The sequence below is a fragment of the Carassius auratus genome, chromosome 11, assembly GCF_003368295.1.
Source record: "Carassius auratus strain Wakin chromosome 11, ASM336829v1, whole genome shotgun sequence".
Taxonomy (NCBI): Eukaryota; Metazoa; Chordata; class Actinopteri; order Cypriniformes; family Cyprinidae; genus Carassius; species Carassius auratus.
Genome location: NC_039253.1, coordinates 9,159,922 through 9,182,435, shown reverse-complemented (window position 1 = coordinate 9,182,435; position 22,514 = coordinate 9,159,922). Strand labels below are relative to the sequence as shown.

Sequence of the window (22,514 nt, the reverse complement as noted above, 5' to 3'; positions counted from 1 at the left end):
ACAATGCCCCTTTAGGTGCTCCATAACAAGTGAATAAAACGTAATTGCATTAATGTAGCTAAACCTGTTACTATGGTGGTCTATGGTGCCCAACACAACACCACAGAGCAAAGAGATTTTCAAAATTCAATGGAGTTAAGCCACAGAATTAACAGCAGAAATGCTCCTGACCACAAGAGGGCAGTGTCAACCTGGAAAATCAAGATTTTTCACAACTTGCAAAATCAGTATTATAGATTAAAGTTTATAGATTAGTTTGTCCATTGGATCAGATATGGTTGCTATTATCCATACCAACTCTTTTTGAGGATGGCTGCATTCCAGTTGAGTTGCGGCTTAATTTAGTTTTTTTGTTTAGTAGGCTAATAAGGCTACATATTGTTTTGTGTTCTTGGCCACCACAAATAACCTTTTTTTTGTTGTCTGAATTACAATTCCAAGCAGCCAGCCGATCATATACTGAACCCTTGTTGAGCTCCAGGTTCTCTAGCACAAAGCTGGAAGTTCTTGCTGCTCATCGTTGAAGATGAACACTGTCTCTCATGTTCTAGGCTAGTCAAGAACCTTAGAACTCAGAAGACAGGACTGGTGCCGCCCACTGTCCTGCAGTCCACAGCAGAGGGAGTAGACCTTTACAGTAACTCTGGTACCGCACACCAATCCCGGGACGAGCAGCAGAAGGGCATGACTGACATCATCACTCTGGCTGATGGTCACCAGAAAATTCATTCATAGCTATTGGACACATACACTGCTAGCTGCTGTATTTTGTGTGGATTACATCCACACTTTGACCTCTGATGTCACTCAGTCCCTTCTCACTCAAACACAAACCTTACATGTGAATGCACACATGGCACTGTCTTGAGACAAGCCGGCTGTAATTTGAGATCTATAGATCAGTGGGCGGCGAGACTGACGGAGGCACCTGTTTGCGCAGTCTGCTTTTTTTGAAGAGGTGTGCATGACATCACCTCCACAGGCATGCACTTCATTCCATGAAAACTTGGCATGCTCACAATGCCACTTTTGGTCTTGTTTGTCTGGTTTTCTCATACACTTTCTCTCCTATAATAACAATGTACTGCTTATTCCTTTAAAGCTTTGACTAAGAGCAGAGGCGGCTCTGGACTCAACTATAAGGATTTTTACACTGCTGGCATTTTACATATACAACAGATATATATAAAATAAACATACAGCACAAAAAGTAATACTGGTAGGGATGCACCGAAATGAAAATTCTTGGCCGAAACCGAAAAAGAGAAAACCAAGGCCGAAAACCGAAACCGAAACACCGAAAGAAATTATGCCAATTATTAGTACCATTGCATTTATTGCTATGACCGTGTACTAACTTTACTAAAATTAAGACATTGCAATTGCATAAATTAATATTAAAGTTTCAAAGATAATTACAATTACATAACTTATTTTTAAAAAAAAAACATAAAAATACATAATTACAAATGATGCAAATATTTATTAAGCACATTGCAACAATGCACAGTATAAAATTAAATTCAAACTAAAAATGTATCCCACTCATGTGTATATTTAATAACAATGTACAGGCCTACTGGCCTGCAGAAAGGTTTTAAAATGAACAGTTATCTCATAAAAACAAAGTGCATTTAGGTGAAGTGCATTTGAAATCGTTCTCTGTAGGACTAGAAAGTGCATTACTTCTCCAGTTGGCAAGACTGTTATCACTTCTGGGGATGGGGACTTCAGACAGATAACCATCTAGCTGTTGAGCAGTTGAGCTTGTCATCTGCCTGACATTTGAGAAATATTTGAGAGAGTGTATTTAAATAGGGCCAGGGCATAAATAAACATTTTTATCAAATTAAAGCAGAAATCTAGCATAAATATGGCTACAATCTGATATTATGTATGTATATATGTTTGTGTGTGTGTGTTTGTGTATATATATTATATATGGTAGCCTAAGATCAAAATAGCCAACGTATTATTATTATTTGAGGCACTTTCTTGCAGAATTCCACTGAACATATCAGACAGCGATGGTGCATGCCACTCATCTGGTGCAGAGATCAGTCTTTTTTTTCTGCGCTCTGATCTGTCTCCTGCGCTTGGCGCTTCTCCGTCTCCACGCGGGTTCTCCGCATCCAGCGCGGCCTGGATCATTTCTCGTGCGCGCTGCCTTATTTCCGCATCCAAGTAATGGTTTTATAACGCGGATCAAGCACATTCGCGATGAAGTGCAGAGGATCCGAAAAGATCTCAGTGAGACGTGTGCTAACAGACTCTATAAGACTGTACTTTTCTTTGTTTTTACTTCGTGGTCCGTCTTAATTTCTTTGTTAGGAGACGTTTTAGTGCTGCGAATAAAGGAATACGAAGAGAGAGAATGTTCTCACTGGTGTTAAGTGAATGTCGCGTGGAGCTCGTGGTCTGCGCTTTGCAGGTGCACGTGCAGGTCGCGGTTTCTGTTTGCGTCATCACAACATTTCGGCCGTGTTGTTTCGGTGATAAAAGTCTATCGGCCGAAAACCGAAAAGGCCATTTTCGGCCGAAAATTTTCGGTGGCCCAAATTTCGGTGCATCCCTACTGTGAAGTATTATTACAATTGAAATTACATTTTCTATATATGTTTTAAAATGTCATTTATTCCTTTGATTGCAAAGGTTAATTGTAAAGAGCAGTTACTCCAGTCTTCAGTGTCACGTGATCCTTCAGAAATCATGCTGATAAGGTTGAAAACTGTTGAAATGCTTGATATTTTATGTAAACCCTGAAATTTCAAAAGAACAGCATTTATTTAGAAAAACAAATATTATGTAATAATGTAAATGTTAATGCATCCTTGTTAAATTTATCTATGCTAAAAAAATAAAAAAAAAGTTTTGAAAAGTAATGTATAAATTGTGATAATATTGAGACATACATGCATACATATATGTTATTATAATAATGTTATTATAATAATGTTGAAATAATAAATTGTGTGTGTGCGTGCGTGCGTATTGAGAGATACATATTTATATTATTTTCTCCCTAAATATGATACTAAAAACTAATTGCAAAATCAAATAAATTATTAAAATGGAATTATACAGACATTAAATATTACAGGAATTATATATAGTTATATGAATACATTAATCTCATAGATGAATCCTTACTGTTGAGCCCTGCAGTTATCTGAAGCTGGATGTAATATTGTGTTTGTATGCTCTTCATGTTGCTCTTCATGCTTTTCCACCTTTGCTTACCGGCAGAAACAAAACACCCTCATCCCGTTTAAAAAGAAGTATAGCACAGGAATAACTCTGGAGGTTTGCATCCTTGTCATGCCATTTCTGTTTTCTTGTTTGTATGGATCTTGTCCTTGCTGTGATTGAAGGCTGTTGCAAGGTCTGGTTTTATTTTGCCCCCCATTCCCTGTTGCTCTCAAAAAAAAAAAAAAAGTTCTGTATATTATGTCACTCATCGATCTTCTCATTCTCTGCTTTTTAGATATCTTTAGTGACCTCTGCACCGCTGCCCTCACCGATACAGAGGAGGGAGATGACAGCACCGGGCCGCGTCCCGCTCAGGACGGCAGATTTGCATGCTAAACGCACCGTGATGTGTCCTCGCCTTCCGTAGTGCTCATACACCATACTCGACAACAGCTCGACATCTTTTGTTATACTACTCAGACATCTGCTCCGCTGAAGGAACTGACCGATCAGAACGTATTCCACATAACATTGACAACATTCTGTAATCGTGAGTCAGAAACTCAGCATGAAGCCTTCACTCTTTCCCTCTGCTGTGCCTTAGCAGCAAACGCAGGGGCATTTGAAAAGAAATATCCGGATCTCTGTGAACGCTGATATCTGCAACGAGGCTGCCATTTGAAAACACTGAGAGGAAGAGACTCTAGACCTTTCTGTCCTGCTGAAACTTTCTTAATGGGATAGTTCACCCCCAAAAAAATAAAAAAAATAATAATTTACTCACTCTCATGTTACTCCAAACCTCTATAAATATCTTTCTTCTGCTAAAGAAGATATTTTGAAGAAATAGCCACTGACTTCCATTATATTTTTTTTTCAATGACTACCAGTTCCTTCAAATATACTTGATTGTTTCGTTGTTTATTGCTTGTTTGCTTATGAGACTTTCGGTCAAAAACACAGCACTTTTGATGAATTATTATTCTCTAATGTAATGTACAATATTTATACTCTCTTTTATATTCTGACATGAAAGTTGTATGAGCCTACTGTAAAGCTTCGTTCCTCTGCTGTTTGTAAAGCTGAATATCTTTAATCCTCTTCAAATATTTGCCTCTAATCAATCGTTATCACGTTCTGGTTGTAGATATAATCTGGAAACCTAGTAAAAATGTGGGATATTTACTCTGGAGATGTTTTTCTATGTATTTCAGGAAATATGATTGTTGTAGCATAAATATTCCAGCTGTACTGTAAAAGCATCTGATACTGTTATTTTAATGAATGTTGTCAGTTTGTGCTAAAATGAATACAGAAATCAGATGTACTGTATCCTTCCTGCTTTGACATGAAGAACTGGATGACAGCGAATGTCGTAATGATGCCAAAAGTTTTGTCTCATAACCGCAGATATCCACATATGATTGCGATTTAACGATGATCATTACTTTCCGATAGTTTCTTAAATGTAAATATCTAAGCACAAAGATTTGATATTGAATGCTGATGTGATTCTTGGTAGTATCATCATCATTTTGAAAGCTTCCTTACAGACGATATGTATTACATAACTGTACATTTCCAAATGCATAATGAAATACATTCATTATAAAACAATGTCTGTGACTTTGCGTATAGAGACTATTAAAGCCAACCAAATGTAAGTTAGAAACGTCATGAAGATATAATGAAGAATTACTTCTTTCATGAACCTTCAGGTTGAAAACTGGTCCATCAGGGTGTTTTTGTAAGCTTTTTAAGAGAGTGTGTGACACTAAAGTGTGCATCTAACGAGAGAGAGGGCCAGGCAAGATTCACTGGTCTTTGTTCTACAGAGGGCGTCTTTCAAACTCCCAAAAACTCCTGAGGGGCGTATGAGAAGGAAAGAGAGTGGAGAGAGCGGGACACAAAGACCCAGAGAGATGTGACGAGCATTGAAACTAAATGTTAAAAAAGTGCACTCAAGCTGCCTTCACTTTGTCCTTGGGTTTAGCTTCAGGTGTCAAAAGATTTTGAAGACACCTGGCAGTCTATTTATCACGAGCCGTTGTCCCCTGAAAGCAGGCCGGGCAGAAGAAAGAAGGAGACTGCGGTCAGCAGGAAAGGGATGAGCGGAGGGGCAGGCTGAGTCTCATTGCTCGGGGTTAAAGGAAGTTAATGGGGAGGCATCACATCGGGACAGTGCAGGATGATGGGTTTTATTTTTTATAACAGCTTTTTTTGTTTATTATATTATATTATACCACAGGTTTATCAAGTGTAGAAGCATGATATAATAATAATATAATATAATATAATATAATATAATAAGATATAATATAATATAATATAATATAATATAATAATGCTTCTACACTTAAAAATCACATATTATATTGTATTATATAGAACCATGGGGTTATAAAGTGTAGAAGCATAATATAATATAATGCTTATACTTTCACACTTGAAAATCCATTATTACATTATATTATATTAATGACGATTTACAATATTTGCATTTCCATGGAAACTATGTTTAACGTAATGTTGATGATGAACATTGAGTTTTATTGTTAAACGTTCTCATTTAGTTCGTGTGTAACTTTTTCCTGGATGCTTTGAGTTTAATTGCAGCACTCTGATTACATTATCAGTATCTTGTGTTTTAATCACAATGTTCATGTCATTCATTCAACGACAGAACCGCTGGGCTGACTCCACAGCGTGCCATGCATAAACATATAAATACCTAGACGCCTCATTGGCCGATCGACCGCACGTCAACGTCGCCGCCATATTGGAGCGGGCAACTCTCTTAACTCTCACATCAGGACAGAAGAAAACATACCTGACTCATCGACAGATTGGACACCTACAAACCGTCACACGATAATAAAAACAGACTCCGAAGTGCTGATCTGAATCAACAGAGTCGCGAACAGACTCCGAAGTCCCGATCTGAATCAACCGAACAGGCTCCGAAGTCCCGATCTGAATCAACCGAGTCGCGAACAGGCTCCGAAGTGCCGATCTGAATCAACCGAGTCGCGAACAGGCTCCGAAGTGCCGATCTGAATCAACCGAGTCGCGAACAGGCTCCGAAGTGCCGATCTGAATCAACAGAGTCGCGAGCAGGCCCCGAATTGCCGATCTGAATCAACAGAGTCGCGAACAGGCTCCGAAGAGCCGATCTGACTCAACCTAGTAGCGAACAGGCTCCGAAGTCCCGATCTGACTCAACCGAGTAGCGAACAGGCTCCGAAGTCCCGATTTGAATCAACCGAGTCGCGAACAGACTCCGATGTGCCGATCTGAATCAACCGAGTCGCGAACAGACCCCGAAGTGCCGATCTGAATCAACCGAGTAGCGAAAAGGCTCCGAAGTCCCGATCTGAATCAACCGAGTCGCGAACAGGCTCCGAAGTGCCGATCTGAATCAACAGAGTCGCGAACAGGCTCCGAAGTGCCGATCCGAATCAACCGAGTCGCGAACAGGCTCCGAAGTGCCGATCTGAATCAACCGAGTCGCGAACAGGTTCCGAAGTGCCGATCTGAATCAACCGAGTCGCGAACAGGCTCCGAAGTGCCGATCTGAATCAACAGAGTCGCGAACAGGCTCCGAAGTGCCGATCTGAATCAACAGAGTCGCGAACAGGCTCCGAAGTCACGATCTGAATCAACAGAGTCGCGAACAAACTCCGAAGTGCTGATCTGAATCAACAGAGTCGCGAACAGGCTCCGAAGTGCCGATCAGAATCAATAGAGTCGCGAACAGGCTTCAAAGTGCCGCCCAACATACATGGAAAAACAAACCACTGTTTCAAAATGTGTGTTTTCTGCTTGAGTGTGTTTAATATGCATTATAGAACAAAATGTCAAGCATCGTCAAGTATTTTACATTATTTGACTCATTAATTGAATAAAAAAGAAAATCTTGAGGGAAGCTGCGGGGAATTAATGTTTAGAGAAAGACAGAACTGAAAACTTAAATAAAATGTGATTCTTGAGCTGAGATTGAATCAGAGGATTTTCTATTATATATATATATATATATATATATATATATATATATATATATGTGTGTGTGTGTGTGTGTGTGTGTGTGTGTGTGTGTGTGTGTGTGTGTGAGTACATGTATATATTATACTTGAGCTCATTAATTAAACACAATTTGGAACTCATGTCCACAATATTTTTGTGTTGTGTCATTAGTTGTGTCATTTCAATTTCAAATTACATTTCAATTTCTTTTATTTTACTCTTTATTTTACTATTAATTTATTCTTCATTTTTATCTATTCTGTATTATTCCACCCTTTATATTACATATTCTTCTTGCTATTATTAACCTATTGTTGTTCAGTTATTTCTTATTATTCATATTATACATAGAATTTAATAAATCTATTATATATCATATATGTTATTGTACCGTTGTACTCGCTTTTCATATTATTCACTTTACTTTAAGTTGTACTACATATACTTTTTAATATAACATATCACTTTTACTATATTTCTACTGTGCACTGTATCCGTGCATATTTTCATTTTCACTGGATCCATAGCCTCATCAGCTACATGTTATCATTTGTTGTATTCTTCTGTAGGCTAAAGTGCTATCAAAATGAAAAGTAGACTTCAAGTGTGTGATTTGTATTTACTTGTTTTATTATATTTTCTCAACGATAGTAAATTATTAGTGTTTAAAGATGTATTATTCAGGTTTTATCCCAGTACTTCAAAGGGAATGGGCTGTGTTCTGACCTGAGACACAAGAAAGAGAGAAAAAAAAGAAAGAAAAATGTTGTGATTGAACAGCAAAGAAAGAAATAAAACAACTAAATATAATGTAATGTACATTACATTACATTACATGAATATGTCACAGTTATAATAAATTAACAGATTTGTAAACCGAAAAAATCAACGAAATCATCAAGTGAGACAAATGTGAGCTTTCAATTAATAATTTTCCGAACCTTACTAAACAACTGGAGGCAAAGTTTTTTTTTAAACTCTTTTTTAACCTCTGAAATTGGTTGGTAAGTGAGAACGTTATGGTGTTTTTATTCAGTAAAAACCGCAGCTCCCCCCTTTACTTTAATTTGTTTTAAGGCAGTCTTGCCCTCACTAACATGGCGGACGCGTTGACGTATCGCGGTAACGGCTTAAAGCGGCCAATGAGGCGTCTAGGTATTTATATAGCTGTGTCTCATTTAGAAGGTTGCGCCCTCCGAAGGTCGAATTCGAAGGCTGCATACGTCATCGTGGTTGTCTCATTTCAGAAAAGCAAGTAGCACACTCCGAATGAGACCTTCGAATGCGACCTTTTTTCACAGGAATTCGAAGGATACATGAGGTGTATCCTTCGCTGCTACAAATAACCCACAATCCCTTGCGTCGCCATAAATAACCGTTGTTTATTTGAAAAAATGGCGGCGGCAGATCTACACACAAGCGATGTGGTGTTTAAATGTAAGTACTTTAAAGTTCTTCATTTTTTAAAAGTTGAATTACAAGTGTGGTAAACATGATTACAAGTGTTTAGTGATTTTTTTTTTTTTAACAGTTTAACAGTACTTCGCTAGCAGGGCGAGAAATAATTATTATTTAACCCTTGTATTACATTAAATAAAAACATTTTCTTTTCAAATTACTTTCCAGATTTAGAAATAATTTCCTTAAATTTTTTTCTTAAACAAGTGTGAGAGCGCAACGACGTTATGTGTTGGCATAGCAACGTGATACTTCCTGTTTCGTTTTCCGTCTGTCCTACGAAGGCCGTCTCGTTTAATCCCAGGGTGAAGGACACTCCATATACGCATCCTAGAGAGGATTCGACCTCCAGAGGATGCGACCTCCAGAGGACGTGGCCTTCTAAATGAGACACAGCTTATGTCTATGGTGCCATGCGTCGTCGTTTGAATTCATCAGCCAATCAGAGGCATCGCCTGAGAACTTCCGCCGAGCTCGTCACTCTCAGCCAATCGGCGTTGGGCTCTCATGTTTGCATGCTTTTTTGAATTCAGTGAGTGAGCTGAACGGAACCACCCTATCAAAAGAGCGTATACAATGGGCTTACTATTCTATCAAAACGTATTTTCCTAACTTAATCGTTTTATTTTGCACTTTAGATAAACTTTTTCTGTCATTGCGAGGAGAGCGTAGTTCATGTGCCTACGCTTTAGTTTTAATCGATAGTTCGGCTAACATAAACCCAGATTGCTAAACTGGACTCTTAGTGTTTCTTCATTAATCAAAACCTTTCCAGCATATATCTGGACGTATCCCATCCACATACGGTAAGTTTCCATCATGCATCTGCTTAATTAGAAATACAAGACTCTGTTGGAAAGATTTTATTTTGTTTAGAAGTTGGCTAGCTTTTGCGCGAGCCCATAGTGCACTGCAGCAGCTGCCAATCAGCCTGTCACCGCATTGCTCTGTAAAAACCTGACAGATCTTTATATGCAATGCTTTTTTTCGTTACCTGTTCAAATGTTAACATTTCAATCCATACATATGGACATATTTAATGTTTTGTTTACTCTTTTGGTCGCTAATGAGCTGCAACTGCATTTTATTCATGCAATGGTGCTTACTGTAATTTAGCTGCATTTATAGTTTTTTTTTTTTTTTTAAAGATCTTAAGAAGTAAGTTTTGACAGATTTTGGTGTGTGTGTGTGTGTGTGTGTGTATATATATATATATTGATTTTCTCCTCCCTTTAACCTTCATCATTCCTTTTTAGGAACTCAACTGTTTGTCTGTTATTTCTGTGCCGCCCTTGTTCACTCCTCCAGATTTTGATATTCTGGACAGGACTGGGTCGCCACCCCTCGTCACAGTGCCATGGCTGACAGCAGCATAGTTACTTTAGGGCCGGGCCGCAGCCTGCTGGTGGACTCCTCCGTATACGACTCCCGGATGGCCGAGACCTCAAAGGAGCAATTTTTCATGGGTCTACACGCAGACGAGTCAGAGGGTAAGAGAACCGCTCTCCATCTCGATCAACTTCGTGTCAGCTGACGTTTCCATAGGGTGGACCGTTTTACTGAGCACAAACATGACAAAAGAGGTTATTTTCTCCCACTCTATTTAGTCTATTTCCATAGAGATTCACCTTTGCCTGTGGTCTTTTTCTTCTCTTCAGATGTACTGCCCAAAGTTGAGACGAGACTGGTGTTGGTGGGGGAGGCCGGCAACATCGCAGAACTTGATAAAGCTCTTCAGGTACCAAAGAAGAGAGTTGAGTTTATATAGATTGAGCTTTATAAAGAACAGCTACATTATTGAGGTTAAATTACATATCAGACCCTTCTGAAGTATTTCAAGTTCATTGTGAGTTCAGCCGGAGTAGAAAAGTTTCAAAATCTTCTAATCTGATTAAAAGTAATCAGTTTGCTAACAGGAAGGAAGTCATTTTGTGTTGGTCAGCTTAGTACAAAAAAGATTCAAATGCAAACCTTCCATTTGCCTTAACTGAATTTTAAGGAGGTCTAGAGTATCTTTGTGTCTTCTTGCTTGCGTGTTCTTAAAATAAAATTAAAATGGAATTAAAATTAACCTTAAATATCTTGGCGGCTTGATAATTGTATGACTTTTTGCCTTGAAGCCAGAAATCTGGCTGCTGACATGGCTTTAAAAAAAAAATAAAAAAACAGTAGTTTAAATGATAAAAGCTTCTGTCCTTTACTGAGTAAAGTTCACCTGAATATCTGCGGATATATGCGGTGACATGTTTGCATGTACACTATCGTTTAAAAGTTTGGGGTCAGCACAATTGTTAAAATGTTTTTGAAATATGACTCTTATGCTCACCAAGGCTACATTTATTTGATAAAAACAGTGAAAACATAATTGTGAGATTTTACATTTAAAAGTAATTGTTTTCTGTTTGAAATATTTTAAAATATATTTTATTCATGTGACGCAAAGCTGCATTTTCTGTATGATTACTCCAGTCTTGAGTGTCCCATAATTCCTCAAAAATCACTCTAATAAGCTAATTTGGTGATTACATATTAATATTAATATTGAACAATTATAATATTTTGTGGAAATTTTTTTTTTCTTTAATGAATAGAAAGTTCAAAAGAATAACTTTCTTTGTCTGTACTGTCTTTACTTTTGATCAGTTTAATGCATGTTTGCCTAATAACCCCCCCCCCCCCCCCCCCCCCAAAAAAAAAGAGCTCCTTGTGTCTCCAAAATTTGACACTAATGTATTTCTTCTATAGCACCTGCGAATGGTGGCCAAATTCTAATTAAAGATATTTCCATATGTGCCTAGTATGACAAAGGAATTGTTTTGCCATTTTTTATTCATTTATTTGTTTTTGGCATGCAGTGATAAATCATTGAATTGCGCTCCTCCTTATGATGAAATGTCACTTGTCACAAAAAAAAAGAAGAAAATAAATATTATTATGCTTTGTGTGTTTTTATGATTAAAGTAGACATTCAGTAGGTCTTTGTTTCATTTTGTGAAATATCTGATTGAGCTGTTTGAGTCCAGGACAGATGCAGAATTCGGCCAAGTGTGTCAGTAGAACAGCAGCTTTTGAGGACCGTGTTCTCTGGTTCTGAACTGGATTCGATGCTGATGAACATTTTACTCCACATTCTTACACTGACATGTGGTATGTGGCTGTTTAGAGTAAACTGACGAAAGAAAGGTTATGAATGTTCCTTGGTTTGCTCCGACAGTTGCGTTTGGAGGGAACGCAGCTCAGTGATGGGGCATTTAGGTTCAGAGCTTGTTAAATGAGGATAAATGTGTGTGGATTCGGGATGAAAACTTCACATGTAGTGTTCAGGGGAGGATGGGGATGTTCCTGAAAGTCTCCTCTCGTTGCCCTTGACATGATGTGAGAAGACTTCAGATGTAGCTGCTGCTTTTAGTAATCTGTTCTCCCTGCTCTTACGCAACTTAACATAGCAGAACTTCCTCCTGGACTTTTCTTGACATTTGTTTGAAGTTCTCATCACGGTTCTGACAGGTTGTAAGGCCCTCCTGCCTGGGAAATTTATCAGCTTTGGGTTGCCAGGTTGACATCAATTCTTCATTTTTACAGGCCATCACAATAATGGAAGTCCCGGTGGTAAAGATTAAAGAAGGGCAGCCGGGCACAGAGGCGTGTGAGAAATTGATAAAATCTATAGTCAATATGGTACGTCTCGGCACCTGGAATCTTTGCATGCTTGAGAGCACTGGGGGATTGGCAGCATGGTTATTAAGGGGGGATTCGATGTGGCACTGTGCTGTTTAATATCAAGCTCACTCACACTGGTGGTCTGGACTAAATTCTAACAGTGTTTTCTAACAATGTGTTCTGTGTTTGTCCAGCAGGTGGCCTTTAATCCATTGAATTACAATTACCGTAACCGTATTTCAATCAGTTATGTAATCAGCACGGCTTTAGTTTCTTGTTAATTTTTTTTATCTTTATTTTCACATGCAGGTAAGTCACGGAATAGTCATTTAAATGGCAATTATAATCAAATGACAGGAATAATGGAAATTTCTGCACTAACATCTCCCTTCAGTTCCCTTAAAAAAAACTTCACGGGCTGTTCACAGCGGACGTATTCTTTCGAACTGATTAAAATGCAGTTAAAAAAGTAGTATTGTAACATATAATTACTATAATTTATAATTTGTCACATGACTCTTCAGAAATCAGTCTGATATGCTGATTTGCTGCATAAGAAACATTTCTCATTAATGTTGAAAATAGCTTTGCTGCTTAATTTTGTGGAAAATAATTTAATTCAAATAGAAAATTATAGAACCCCCCCCCAGCATTTATTTTAAAGAAAAATCTTTTGTAACCTTATAAATGTCTTTACTGTCTCTTTTGATCAATTTAATGTGTTCTTAACCAAATAGAAGGATTAATTTCTATAAATTACAAACATAACATTTTAAATATTTAATAAATGTAAAATGTTCTAATTTTGATTGGCTTCAGAACATTTCTGCCACTGAATAAAAAGTAAACACATTTTTAATTATCCCATAATAATTTTCTCATAATTGCGTGATATAAACTCTTTTTTTATTCAATCGTGGACACAGGCTTCCATATAAGTGAGTGATTGATAATGGCAAAGAAAATAAGACACAGTAATTGGCAGAAATGAGCATGTACAAGTAAATATCTGATATTGGCAGATACAATGGGATTAATTTGATCCTGTATCGTCTAACTGTCCTGTGTGAACCGTCCTCAACTGACACTTGTGTTTGTACATGCTACATCCACATTTGACAGATGACTGCTGTCTTTCTCCAGCGTATCATCTGTCAGAACCCTTTAACATCTCTGAGATCCCTTTTACCAAAAGAGAGATCTCTGAAAGGAGAGAAATTCGAGTCACAGTCCAGCTAATGTGTTTCCTGATATTCCCATTGTCCTCTTTATGGTAGTTATGAATTTCTCTTCATCCCTGTTAGGATATAAACACCCCCTATATCAAAACTGACAATGTCAGAGATTTTGGTGACGGCGAGAACTGCGAGTTCGAGACGGTGTTTGTGTTGAAAGACTTCCAGGCTCCCGAATACAGCTTCCTGTACAAGAATGACAACCGTATCCTGGGGCCTCCTGCCGTGATGCACTGCGCCAGCAAGGGAGAGGTAAAATCTGAAATAATACTGCGCCAGCACACACAGAATCACAGCCATCACGCAGGGTTTTTTTTCTCCTGAGGCAGTGAAATAGTTTGATACTACTATGCCGTCACGGGTTGAGTAAAAGCCTGTTGAAATAAAGTTATTTTTCCAACCGAAACGGATTCGTAAGCAGCTTTGATTGCTCCTGTAAAGCCTGAAAAATGTTGCTGGCTTATCACACAGGAGTGTCTGCTTGACTCCCTCAGATATTCCAAAGTGAAACGAACACTTGGCTGGCTAGCGATTGGTACCAGACAGAAAGATTAAGTCGGACGAACACTAGAATATAGATATGTCTACACAAACTCCAAACCAGTGAGAAATGAAGGCTTGTCTTATTATTGTTAAATCTAGCGGTGCTCAACATAGCTGCCACAGTACAAAGTCACACAGTATTCATACACACTCACACACACTAAATGTATACATGTTTCATGAATAACAGTGTTTATGTATTAATATATTTTTGTGTATAATTTTTTGTTTTGTTCATTGATTTGGTGATGCTGATTTGGTGCTCAGTTATTATTGTTATTTATTATATTATTAATACTAGTTCTAATTATCAGTGTTAATTGTGTAAACAATGCTATATAATAAGAGAAAACTATATAATAAACCAAATAAATAATTAAAACTATAAGTATCTGCTGAGAGGCAACATTGGTTGTTGGAACGTTGGTTGCAACTGTACCTTTAAGACTTCTAAATGCAGATGACCTTCTGTTTTGATTGATAAACCTACCTGTCCTCTGGTGTGTGTTTTTTTGTGATATGTTGTTTTTCAGGTGATTTTAATTTTTTATGCGCATCCCCATTTTTGTGCTCTGATTTGATGCATATTAATGGTATTCTCCGTGTCCTCGTCCGTAGCCTCTGCCGTTCTCCTCCAGGCCTCTCTACTCTATGACCATGCTCAACTTGTCTCTCTGCTTCACCGGATTTCGTAAAAAAGATGAAGTGGTGAGTTCTGCATGTCCACTCGTCTGAATCAAAAACAGCCCATAGTATCAATGTCAGGTTACTTGCTCTAATTAACTGCTTTTCTTCAGGTTACCCTGGTAAATCTTGTCCATCACATGGGTGGCATCATCCGAAAAGACTTTGACAGTACTAAAGTCACACACCTCATCGCCCGTTCAACACATGGTGAAAAGTACAGGGTATGTACCACCACATCCACACGTATATATATATCATCCTTACTATATATACTATATATAGTATTTTAATATGCTGTGTTCCTGTGGCTCAATGGTAGAGCATTGCGTTGGCAGCGCAAAAGGTCATGGGTTCAATTCCCAGGGAACACGCATACTGATAATAAAACAAAAAAATATATGTATAGCCTGAATGCACTGTAAGTTGCTTTGGATAAAAGTGTCTGCTAAATTCATAAATACAAATGTATGCTGCCACAAATCAGATCAAATCACTTATTTACCCCACCGTATCCACCAGTGTAAAAGATGAGTTAAAGACTTCACTCTGTGCTCCACAGGAGAGCGAAATATATATGCATAAGTGTAAGGACAGTATATGTGCATGCAATACACCAATGTGGTTTTTGATGTTGTGGATGGAAAGCAGTTTAAGGAACTCTTGATGGAACATTCTGATGTCCTGAGTTTAGTTTGAGGTCCTTGTAGCATGGGAGCTTGTACTGTTTAAAAGTTTAGGGGTTAGTAAGTTTATTTATTTATTAATCTTACTGGAAATAAAAACTTTTATTCAGCAAGGATGCATGAAATCAAGTGTGACTGTAAATGCGTTCATAACGTTCATTGCGAGCATCGTGGTTCAAGGCTCAAAAATATGAAGCAACACATCTGTTTTCAGCGCAGATAATAATAAATGTTTCTCAAGTAGTAAAGCAGCGTATTAAACCGATTCCTAAAGGATCATGTGACCCTGAAGACTAGAGTAATGATGCTGAAAAGTCATAGGATTAAATGACATTTTCAAATATATTAATGAAATAGAAAAATTCTTAAAACATAGTCTATATACATTTCTGTAATATTGGCATGCAATTATGTGAATGTATGTTTTTAAATATTAAACCCTATACTAAAAAGACCTCGACCAGGCCGCTTCAGTAGAGTTTGGTCACTTCCATCTCGCTTTTTTGAATCCCAGAAACCTTTGCAGTCTTGTGTTTGAAGAAAGCTGTTAAATGATTGACCTTCATTTTCTCATTAATAATATATCAATTCTTCAAAATCAGTCTAGCTGAAGAGTCTTTTGTCTTTTAGTCAGTGATGACTGTTTCCTGGTGGTTCCTCCAACCCCAGGTGTGCTCTCCGTAACACGGTCTACTGTCTGCAGCTGACGTGTCTGTGTTATTTAGAGAGGGTTTGATTAAAACCGTTCTCATGTATCTCTCCTCACAGTGTGCTGAATTGGGCTGAATCATTCATTAGTCTCATGCATAATGCATGCACCAGGCTTTGGTGAGAGGATCTCGTCCCTCCAGATGCTATTCACTGCTTTCTTTTCTCTTTTTTTGCTTTCAGCTGGCAGTCTGCATGGGCACACCCATCCTCACCCCTGAGTGGATACACAAGGCATGGGAGCACAGAGATGACATGTAAGAGAGTGTGTGTGTGTGTGTGTGTGAGGCATAAAAATCTCTCTTGCGTCAATCCCGCTCACAGTGTGAATGATGAGGCTGTAATGTCCAACAGCTGCTGGTGCGCGCGCCTCCCCACTTCCAACGGGTTGTGACATTTTCTACACATCTATTGAACACTGAACCTGACCTTTCACATTAATGACCTGCCACCGTTGGCTGGATGTTGACTGAAGGGATTGTTCTTTCATTCTCACCCCCTCTGCGCTCACCAGACTTAATGGAGACAGATTTATTCAATTTGAAATCAAAATTGATCATGTACTGTCCTTGTTTCTGCTGTCATTGTCCATGCTGCATCAGCGCACACTATTCTGTAGGGGAAAAATTGGAAGTTGTATTTTCAAACTTATGTTGTTAATATACAGTTCATTGTGTGCTCCCTAGACATTCACATTTAGAGAACATAATGACGTATAATGTTCCCTTTAATTTATTTCTTCAGTTTCTTTACTTGCTTTTACCAAGTTCTTTAAATCTTAAAACTTGCAGAAACCCTGAAAAAGCCAGATATCTATTTGGTTATGGTTTTTTGCCAGGACTTTTCAAATGCAACCTGACTTCCATAGGAGAATCTATAAGTCAAAATGAAAATAAATTATTTTTAAAATGTTTAATTACTAAAATTGTTTAAGATGTCTAAAATTAACTGGACCCCCCTTTTTAGTTTATTTTTATTTCAACAAATGTACTAAAGGTACATATTGGCAGCGCTAATATTGTCAATCTTGTCTTGGGCAAAGGCTGGTACTGGAGTCAAAAAGTTTGGGAAGCATTTTTCCAGCGGGTCCACCACCAACTTTTACAAAATAATTTTTTAGAGCCATCAAAGTTATGTTTCTACATCTAACATCATTAGAGAAAACAATTGTTATGCATAATTAGTATTTTCAGTAATTTGTTCTTACTTAAAAACAGTAATGATTAAATTGATCCAATAATTTAATTTGCAAACAGCACATCTTAATATTATGAATGCAGATATAAACTAATATTAACTGTTAATAAAATTGGCTAATTAATTAACAATAATAATATTACGCTATATAAGTATACATGCATCTGTGAACATGAAGCCGTCTTTAGATTTTAAGATTGCTCTTGTGGTATGTCTGATAATTTTTGTTTTATTTTGCTTTAGTAACTTCCATGCAGGCAACGAGGAATTCCGCACCGTGTTTAAAGTCCCTCCATTCCAGGATTGCGTGCTGAGCTTTCTGGGCTTCTCTGAAGAAGAGAGAAGCAACATGGAGGAGAGGACGCAGAAACATGGTATTGAACTCTAATCTATCAGTGTCTTTTTTTTCAAACATACTTTCATCCTTTGAAATAATTCTCGATTAAGCAAAACCTTTCACTCTTATTCATCTGAGATGTTGACCTCAGGATATACTACTTCTGTATTTTATTGTTAGACCTTCTCTCTTAAAGCAAATGACCCCTGACTTCTGCTTTTTAAAGAGCATGTACTGCTTGTTTTGTCCAGGTGGACGGTTCCAGGCGGTGGGTGATGAAAGATGCACCCACTTGGTAGTTGAGGAGAACTCCATTAAAGAACTACCTTTTACTCCCTCCAAAAGACTCTATGTAGTGAAGCAGGAGGTATGAACTTGACTTAAAGTCTCACAAGCACACACACACTGGGCTTTGTGCAGGTCCTTAATAATAGTGTTTAAAAACCCACTGTTATTTTACACCGCTTCCTGTCTGTAGTACGTTAGCTTGTGAGGAGTGGGAGTCTTTTTTTGGCACATCTCAGCTGAGTTACGATCATGAATGCATCAGTGTTTATTTAAAGGCGTTAATAAAAGGTTCAGATGAAGTATTTTAAATGAATGTAATTTATTTCTCATTCTGTGTCTTTCTGCAGTGGTTTTGGGGCAGTATACAAATGGACGCCCGTGCTGGGGAAACCATGTACTCTTATGAAAAGGTACTAAAAAGTTCAAAATTATATTTAACTTTTTTTCTGCATAATAATGCAAAACTTAAGTTTTAATTAAAGTTAAAAATGAAAAAATTGTGGACCTTATTCTTTAAGTATGGTTTAAAAAGTATCCCATGATGCGTTTCGTAAAAGGGATCATTCTGCCAGGAATGAATATTGTCATTTACTTAACCTGTGTGAGTTTTTCTTCTGTTGAGCACGAAAGAAGATTTTTTGCAAGTTTAAACCAAGTAAAAGGTTTTAAAGAATTAAATACGAAAATAAAAGGAAAGTTTTAATGTCAGATTAGTTTCCTGCGTAATTTGCTCACTCATAGGAATAAAGTGTTTTTTTTTTTTCAGTAGCTGGTCTTCTGAATACGGTCCAGATTTAGTAAAGAAATGTAATTGATTAAACAGCTTCTTAAAAAGCGCTGCACTCATATCTGTTGTCACTGTGTCTTCCTCTCAGCCTGAGAGTCCTGCGATGAAGAAGGCTGTGTCTCTGCTGTCTATCACGACACCCAACAGTGGCCGGAAGCGTCGCCGTCTTAGAGAAACTTTGGCTCAGCTCACCAAGGAGGCCGAGATTTCTCCCTTCCCACCGCGCAAAAGACCCTCAGCTGAACACTCCCTCTCCATGGGCTCCCTGCTGGACATCTCCAACACACCTGACACCTGCAAAGCCAGCGGAGGTGAAACGAATGAGCTGATATGACGTGTGACTAGAAACCAAATAATATAAAACACCCCGTGACTTCCATGGGTTAGACAAACAAGCAGAAGAATGTAAAAAAAAAAAAAAATTCAAAATTGTGTGAGAGTGTTCCAAAGCTCTCCAGACGTTGATCTCTGAGGTCCAGGGTGATCCCAGTCAGAGTGTGTTTTAGATGAGTGAGGCCGCTGTCTTTCAGAACGCAAGCGCAGGAGGAGCAGCGGTAGACGGAGGAGTGCCAGACAGAGTAGATCAGAGAAAGAGAGGCTACTGCAGCGTATCAGCACTCCTGTGTACAGAAAGGAAACAGACCAGACAGGGGACATTCATGGTAACTTTAGCCCAGGGTTTAGGATGTATACAAACATTCATCTATGCCATTAACATAGTCTTTTTACTAAATGTAAAAAGTTAGTTATTTTTTAAATTATATTTCATTTATGGAATAATGTGAATAACCACAGAAAATAGTTCATTTACTTAACAAAAACACATTAACAAAAAAAAAATAGCTTAATTGAATTGAATCACCTTTACTAAACATGCATATGATTTTTGTCTTAAAACAGAAATGAATGAAGATTAACTGATGCCATCAGTGCATTTTACTCTTTACCATGTGCTCTGATTGATTGATTACATTTTTTTCATATATTTTTTTTTAACATGGAACATTGCTTTTTATATTCCTCTATCAATACTTTGTTCGTGAAACCTTGCACAATTTAACACATGAGATTTATATTACAATTTCATTTTTTTCTATCAGATTTTCGAGCAGATTTTTTGAGAAAAGGGATGAAACCTATCTGAGGATAAGAAGTAACAGTGTGTGATTTACAGCTGCTCATCTCTGCTTATGCGTTTCAGAGAATGCCAAACTTCCCAAAAGCTCAACTCCCGCCCTTCCTAAACAGTCAGCGCGCTGGCAGGTCTCCAAGGAGCTCTACCAAACAGAAAGCAACTACGTTGATATCCTGGCCACGGTCCTGCAGGTTTGTGTTCTGTGTGTGTGTGTGTCTTACGTGTTCTCTTTCTCCTTCTGGCCCTATCAAACTGAACCAGTGCTTCTGACCAGTAAGGGGGAAAATGAATTAGATTTGGACACCAGTGCCATGGACATTTGAGCTTTGCTTTGTACCCCTACATTTGGAGCTCATGCGAACGCACACGCATACTTCTGTGTCTGCTTGCATAGTAAATGCCACATCATATGCCCGCAATCAGAGCCCAGCAAATTTCACTGAACAGTCAGATCATCAGGCAATACTGAATAGCCTGACCTTTCCATTGTGGTCCACTGGATCTTCATTAAGTTTATGGAGTAGCTGTCAAATAGAGGTCTGTACGAGACTGACTTTCCCAGTTTCCACTCCTGCAGAACTGTACTTTGTTTGCATTTTGAATGTTCTCAACAGTTTAGATTATTAAACTTAAAAAAAAAATTAAATAAATAAATAGTGGCAAGACTAATGTGTTCTAGATGGGCACATAACCAGTGTGTGGGAGCCAGAATTCTAACTGGTTGGTAGGGGATCAAATACTTTTTAATCACTGAAATGCAAATAAATTTCTGGATGGTATTCTGTCTTTATACGTTAAAATAAACCTACAATAAAAATGACAGACCCTTAATTTCTTCGGCAGAGGACCCACTGTGTGTGTGTGTATGTATGTATGTATATATATATATATATATATATATATATATATATATATATATATATATATATATATATATATATATATACATACACACACACACACACACACACACACAAAATTCAAATAAACATTGTTACAGTTTCATAAGGGATAGTTAGAATCATATTAGAATAATTTTAAGGATGCATCATACTAAATATTGGACAAATGGCTGCTTTGATTGGATAAATTAAACTTTTTTCATCCCAGGAATAAATGGCATTTTTAAGTGTATATATAAATTAAAATAGATCATATAAAAAAATCACAATATTACGGTTTTGATTATTTTTGATCAAATAAATGCAGCCTCGGTGAACATAAGAGACCTCTTTCAAAAACATAAAAAAAATCGTACCAGTCCCAGCTTTTGTGGGTAGTTTCTAAAGGTGATGTAATACTTAAAAACTACCATTCCATAAAAATACTAAAAACTACCATTCCACTCTACTATCAAACTGTCTGCTTTGGCTGATATCTCTTGGAAGTAGCATCCTCCCATGCCTACAAATCAGAGGTTTAATTCTGCGCCGCAACAAATCTAATCAGGTCCTTTAGTGATCCCGCAGGAATGCAGACCTCTGCTGTCGAGTCCTGCACCACTGGTCAGAGTCTCTGGCTCCATTCTTGCTTAGTGATCTAATTTCCTTTGTTCATCACCCCCCCAGCTCTTCAAATACCCCCTGGATAAAGAGGGGCAGGTGGGCGGCCCCATTCTAGCTCAGGAAGAGATCAAGACCATCTTCGGCAGTATTCCAGACATCTACGAAGTGCACATGAGAATAAAGGTAGGCAATAATCTTTCCGAAACGCTGAGTAAAGGCAGCGTTGGCTGATGTATGTGCTTCGACAGGCGGATCTCGAGGAGTTGGTGATGAACTGGTCTGAAGAGAGAAGCGTAGGAGACATTATCCTGAAATATGTGAGTGTGATGACGCTTTGAACTCGACCTCCTCCGGCGTGAAGCTCGCAGCGCCGTCAGAGACTGAGCGGCAGCTTTTGTGATCGCTCTTTATTTTTTCAAATTCTCTTTCAGTCTAGAGAGCTGGTGAAGGCCTACCCGCCGTTTGTCAACTTCTTTGAGATGAGCAAAGAGACTATAGTCAGATGCGAGAGACAGAAGCCGAGGTTTCATGCGTTCCTCAAGGTACCATCTTCTCCTTTTAGTGTGCATAAAGGCTTCGGTTTTATATAGAAACTGATATATTGGCCAGAAATAGCCAAATTAATGGAAGCTTGACCTCTTTTTTTGAGCTAACCGTAAACGAAAAAGTCTCTGCTCTGTATTTGAGTGGGTTTGTATGGGCATTTTTTTGTGAATGCCGTTTATTCACATCTTTTTTTTTCATTTTGTTAACCAGATTAATCAGTCTAAACCTGAGTGTGGCCGTCAGACTCTTGTTGAGCTTTTGATTCGTCCTGTGCAGAGACTGCCGAGTGTTGCCCTCCTGTTGAATGGTAATTCACATAAAACAGCTTGGAGCTGTTTCTAATTCAGTAAATCTGTCTGAATCCAGATGATTTCAATAGTTGAAAAAAGATACTTTGGAGTTTGTTCGATTCGGTTTTAAAAATGAATGTTTTCCCATTACGTTAAAAAAATCTGTCTGAAAACTAATGCAGGTTTGTTATACTTCACCTCTGTATGCTGATGAAAGAACCCGATTACAGTGAATTTTGTTCT

The 22,514-nt window shown here is 38.0% G+C and overlaps 2 protein-coding genes across 12 annotated transcripts in view; both read left to right on the top strand.

The window, feature by feature from the left end:
- LOC113110955 (guanine nucleotide exchange factor DBS-like) overlaps positions 1–4,806 on the top strand; it is a 56,717-nt gene extending 51,911 nt beyond the window's left edge. For both annotated transcript variants that reach the window (XM_026275279.1, XM_026275280.1), the window contains 2 exons: positions 552–646; positions 3,485–4,806. In XM_026275279.1, the coding sequence (XP_026131064.1) occupies positions 552–646; positions 3,485–3,585 (196 nt within the window). In that variant the 3' untranslated portion in view covers positions 3,586–4,806. The remainder of the gene's footprint in view (positions 1–551; positions 647–3,484) is intronic.
- A 3,585-nt stretch (positions 4,807–8,391) lies between these two features.
- The window catches only part of LOC113110953 (protein ECT2-like), a 29,345-nt gene continuing 15,222 nt past the window's right edge, over positions 8,392–22,514 (top strand). The window contains exons 1-19 of one of the 10 annotated variants that reach the window (XM_026275269.1): positions 8,393–8,649; positions 8,955–9,476; positions 9,979–10,160; positions 10,329–10,408; positions 12,253–12,348; positions 13,635–13,817; positions 14,727–14,816; positions 14,906–15,016; positions 16,370–16,443; positions 17,627–17,757; positions 17,972–18,087; positions 18,356–18,418; positions 18,884–19,106; positions 19,326–19,457; positions 19,997–20,121; positions 21,499–21,618; positions 21,684–21,752; positions 21,867–21,977; positions 22,192–22,288. In XM_026275269.1, coding sequence (XP_026131054.1) covers positions 10,028–10,160; positions 10,329–10,408; positions 12,253–12,348; positions 13,635–13,817; positions 14,727–14,816; positions 14,906–15,016; positions 16,370–16,443; positions 17,627–17,757; positions 17,972–18,087; positions 18,356–18,418; positions 18,884–19,106; positions 19,326–19,457; positions 19,997–20,121; positions 21,499–21,618; positions 21,684–21,752; positions 21,867–21,977; positions 22,192–22,288 — 1,954 coding nt within the window. In that variant the 5' untranslated portion in view covers positions 8,393–8,649; positions 8,955–9,476; positions 9,979–10,027. Of the gene's footprint in view, positions 9,477–9,926; positions 10,161–10,328; positions 10,409–12,252; positions 12,349–13,634; positions 13,818–14,726; positions 14,817–14,905; positions 15,017–16,369; positions 16,444–17,626; positions 17,758–17,971; positions 18,088–18,355; positions 18,419–18,883; positions 19,107–19,325; positions 19,458–19,996; positions 20,122–21,498; positions 21,619–21,683; positions 21,753–21,866; positions 21,978–22,191; positions 22,289–22,514 lie in introns of all 10 variants that reach the window. The other 9 variants (XM_026275271.1, XM_026275270.1, XM_026275268.1 and 6 more) reach the window with 9 other exon arrangements.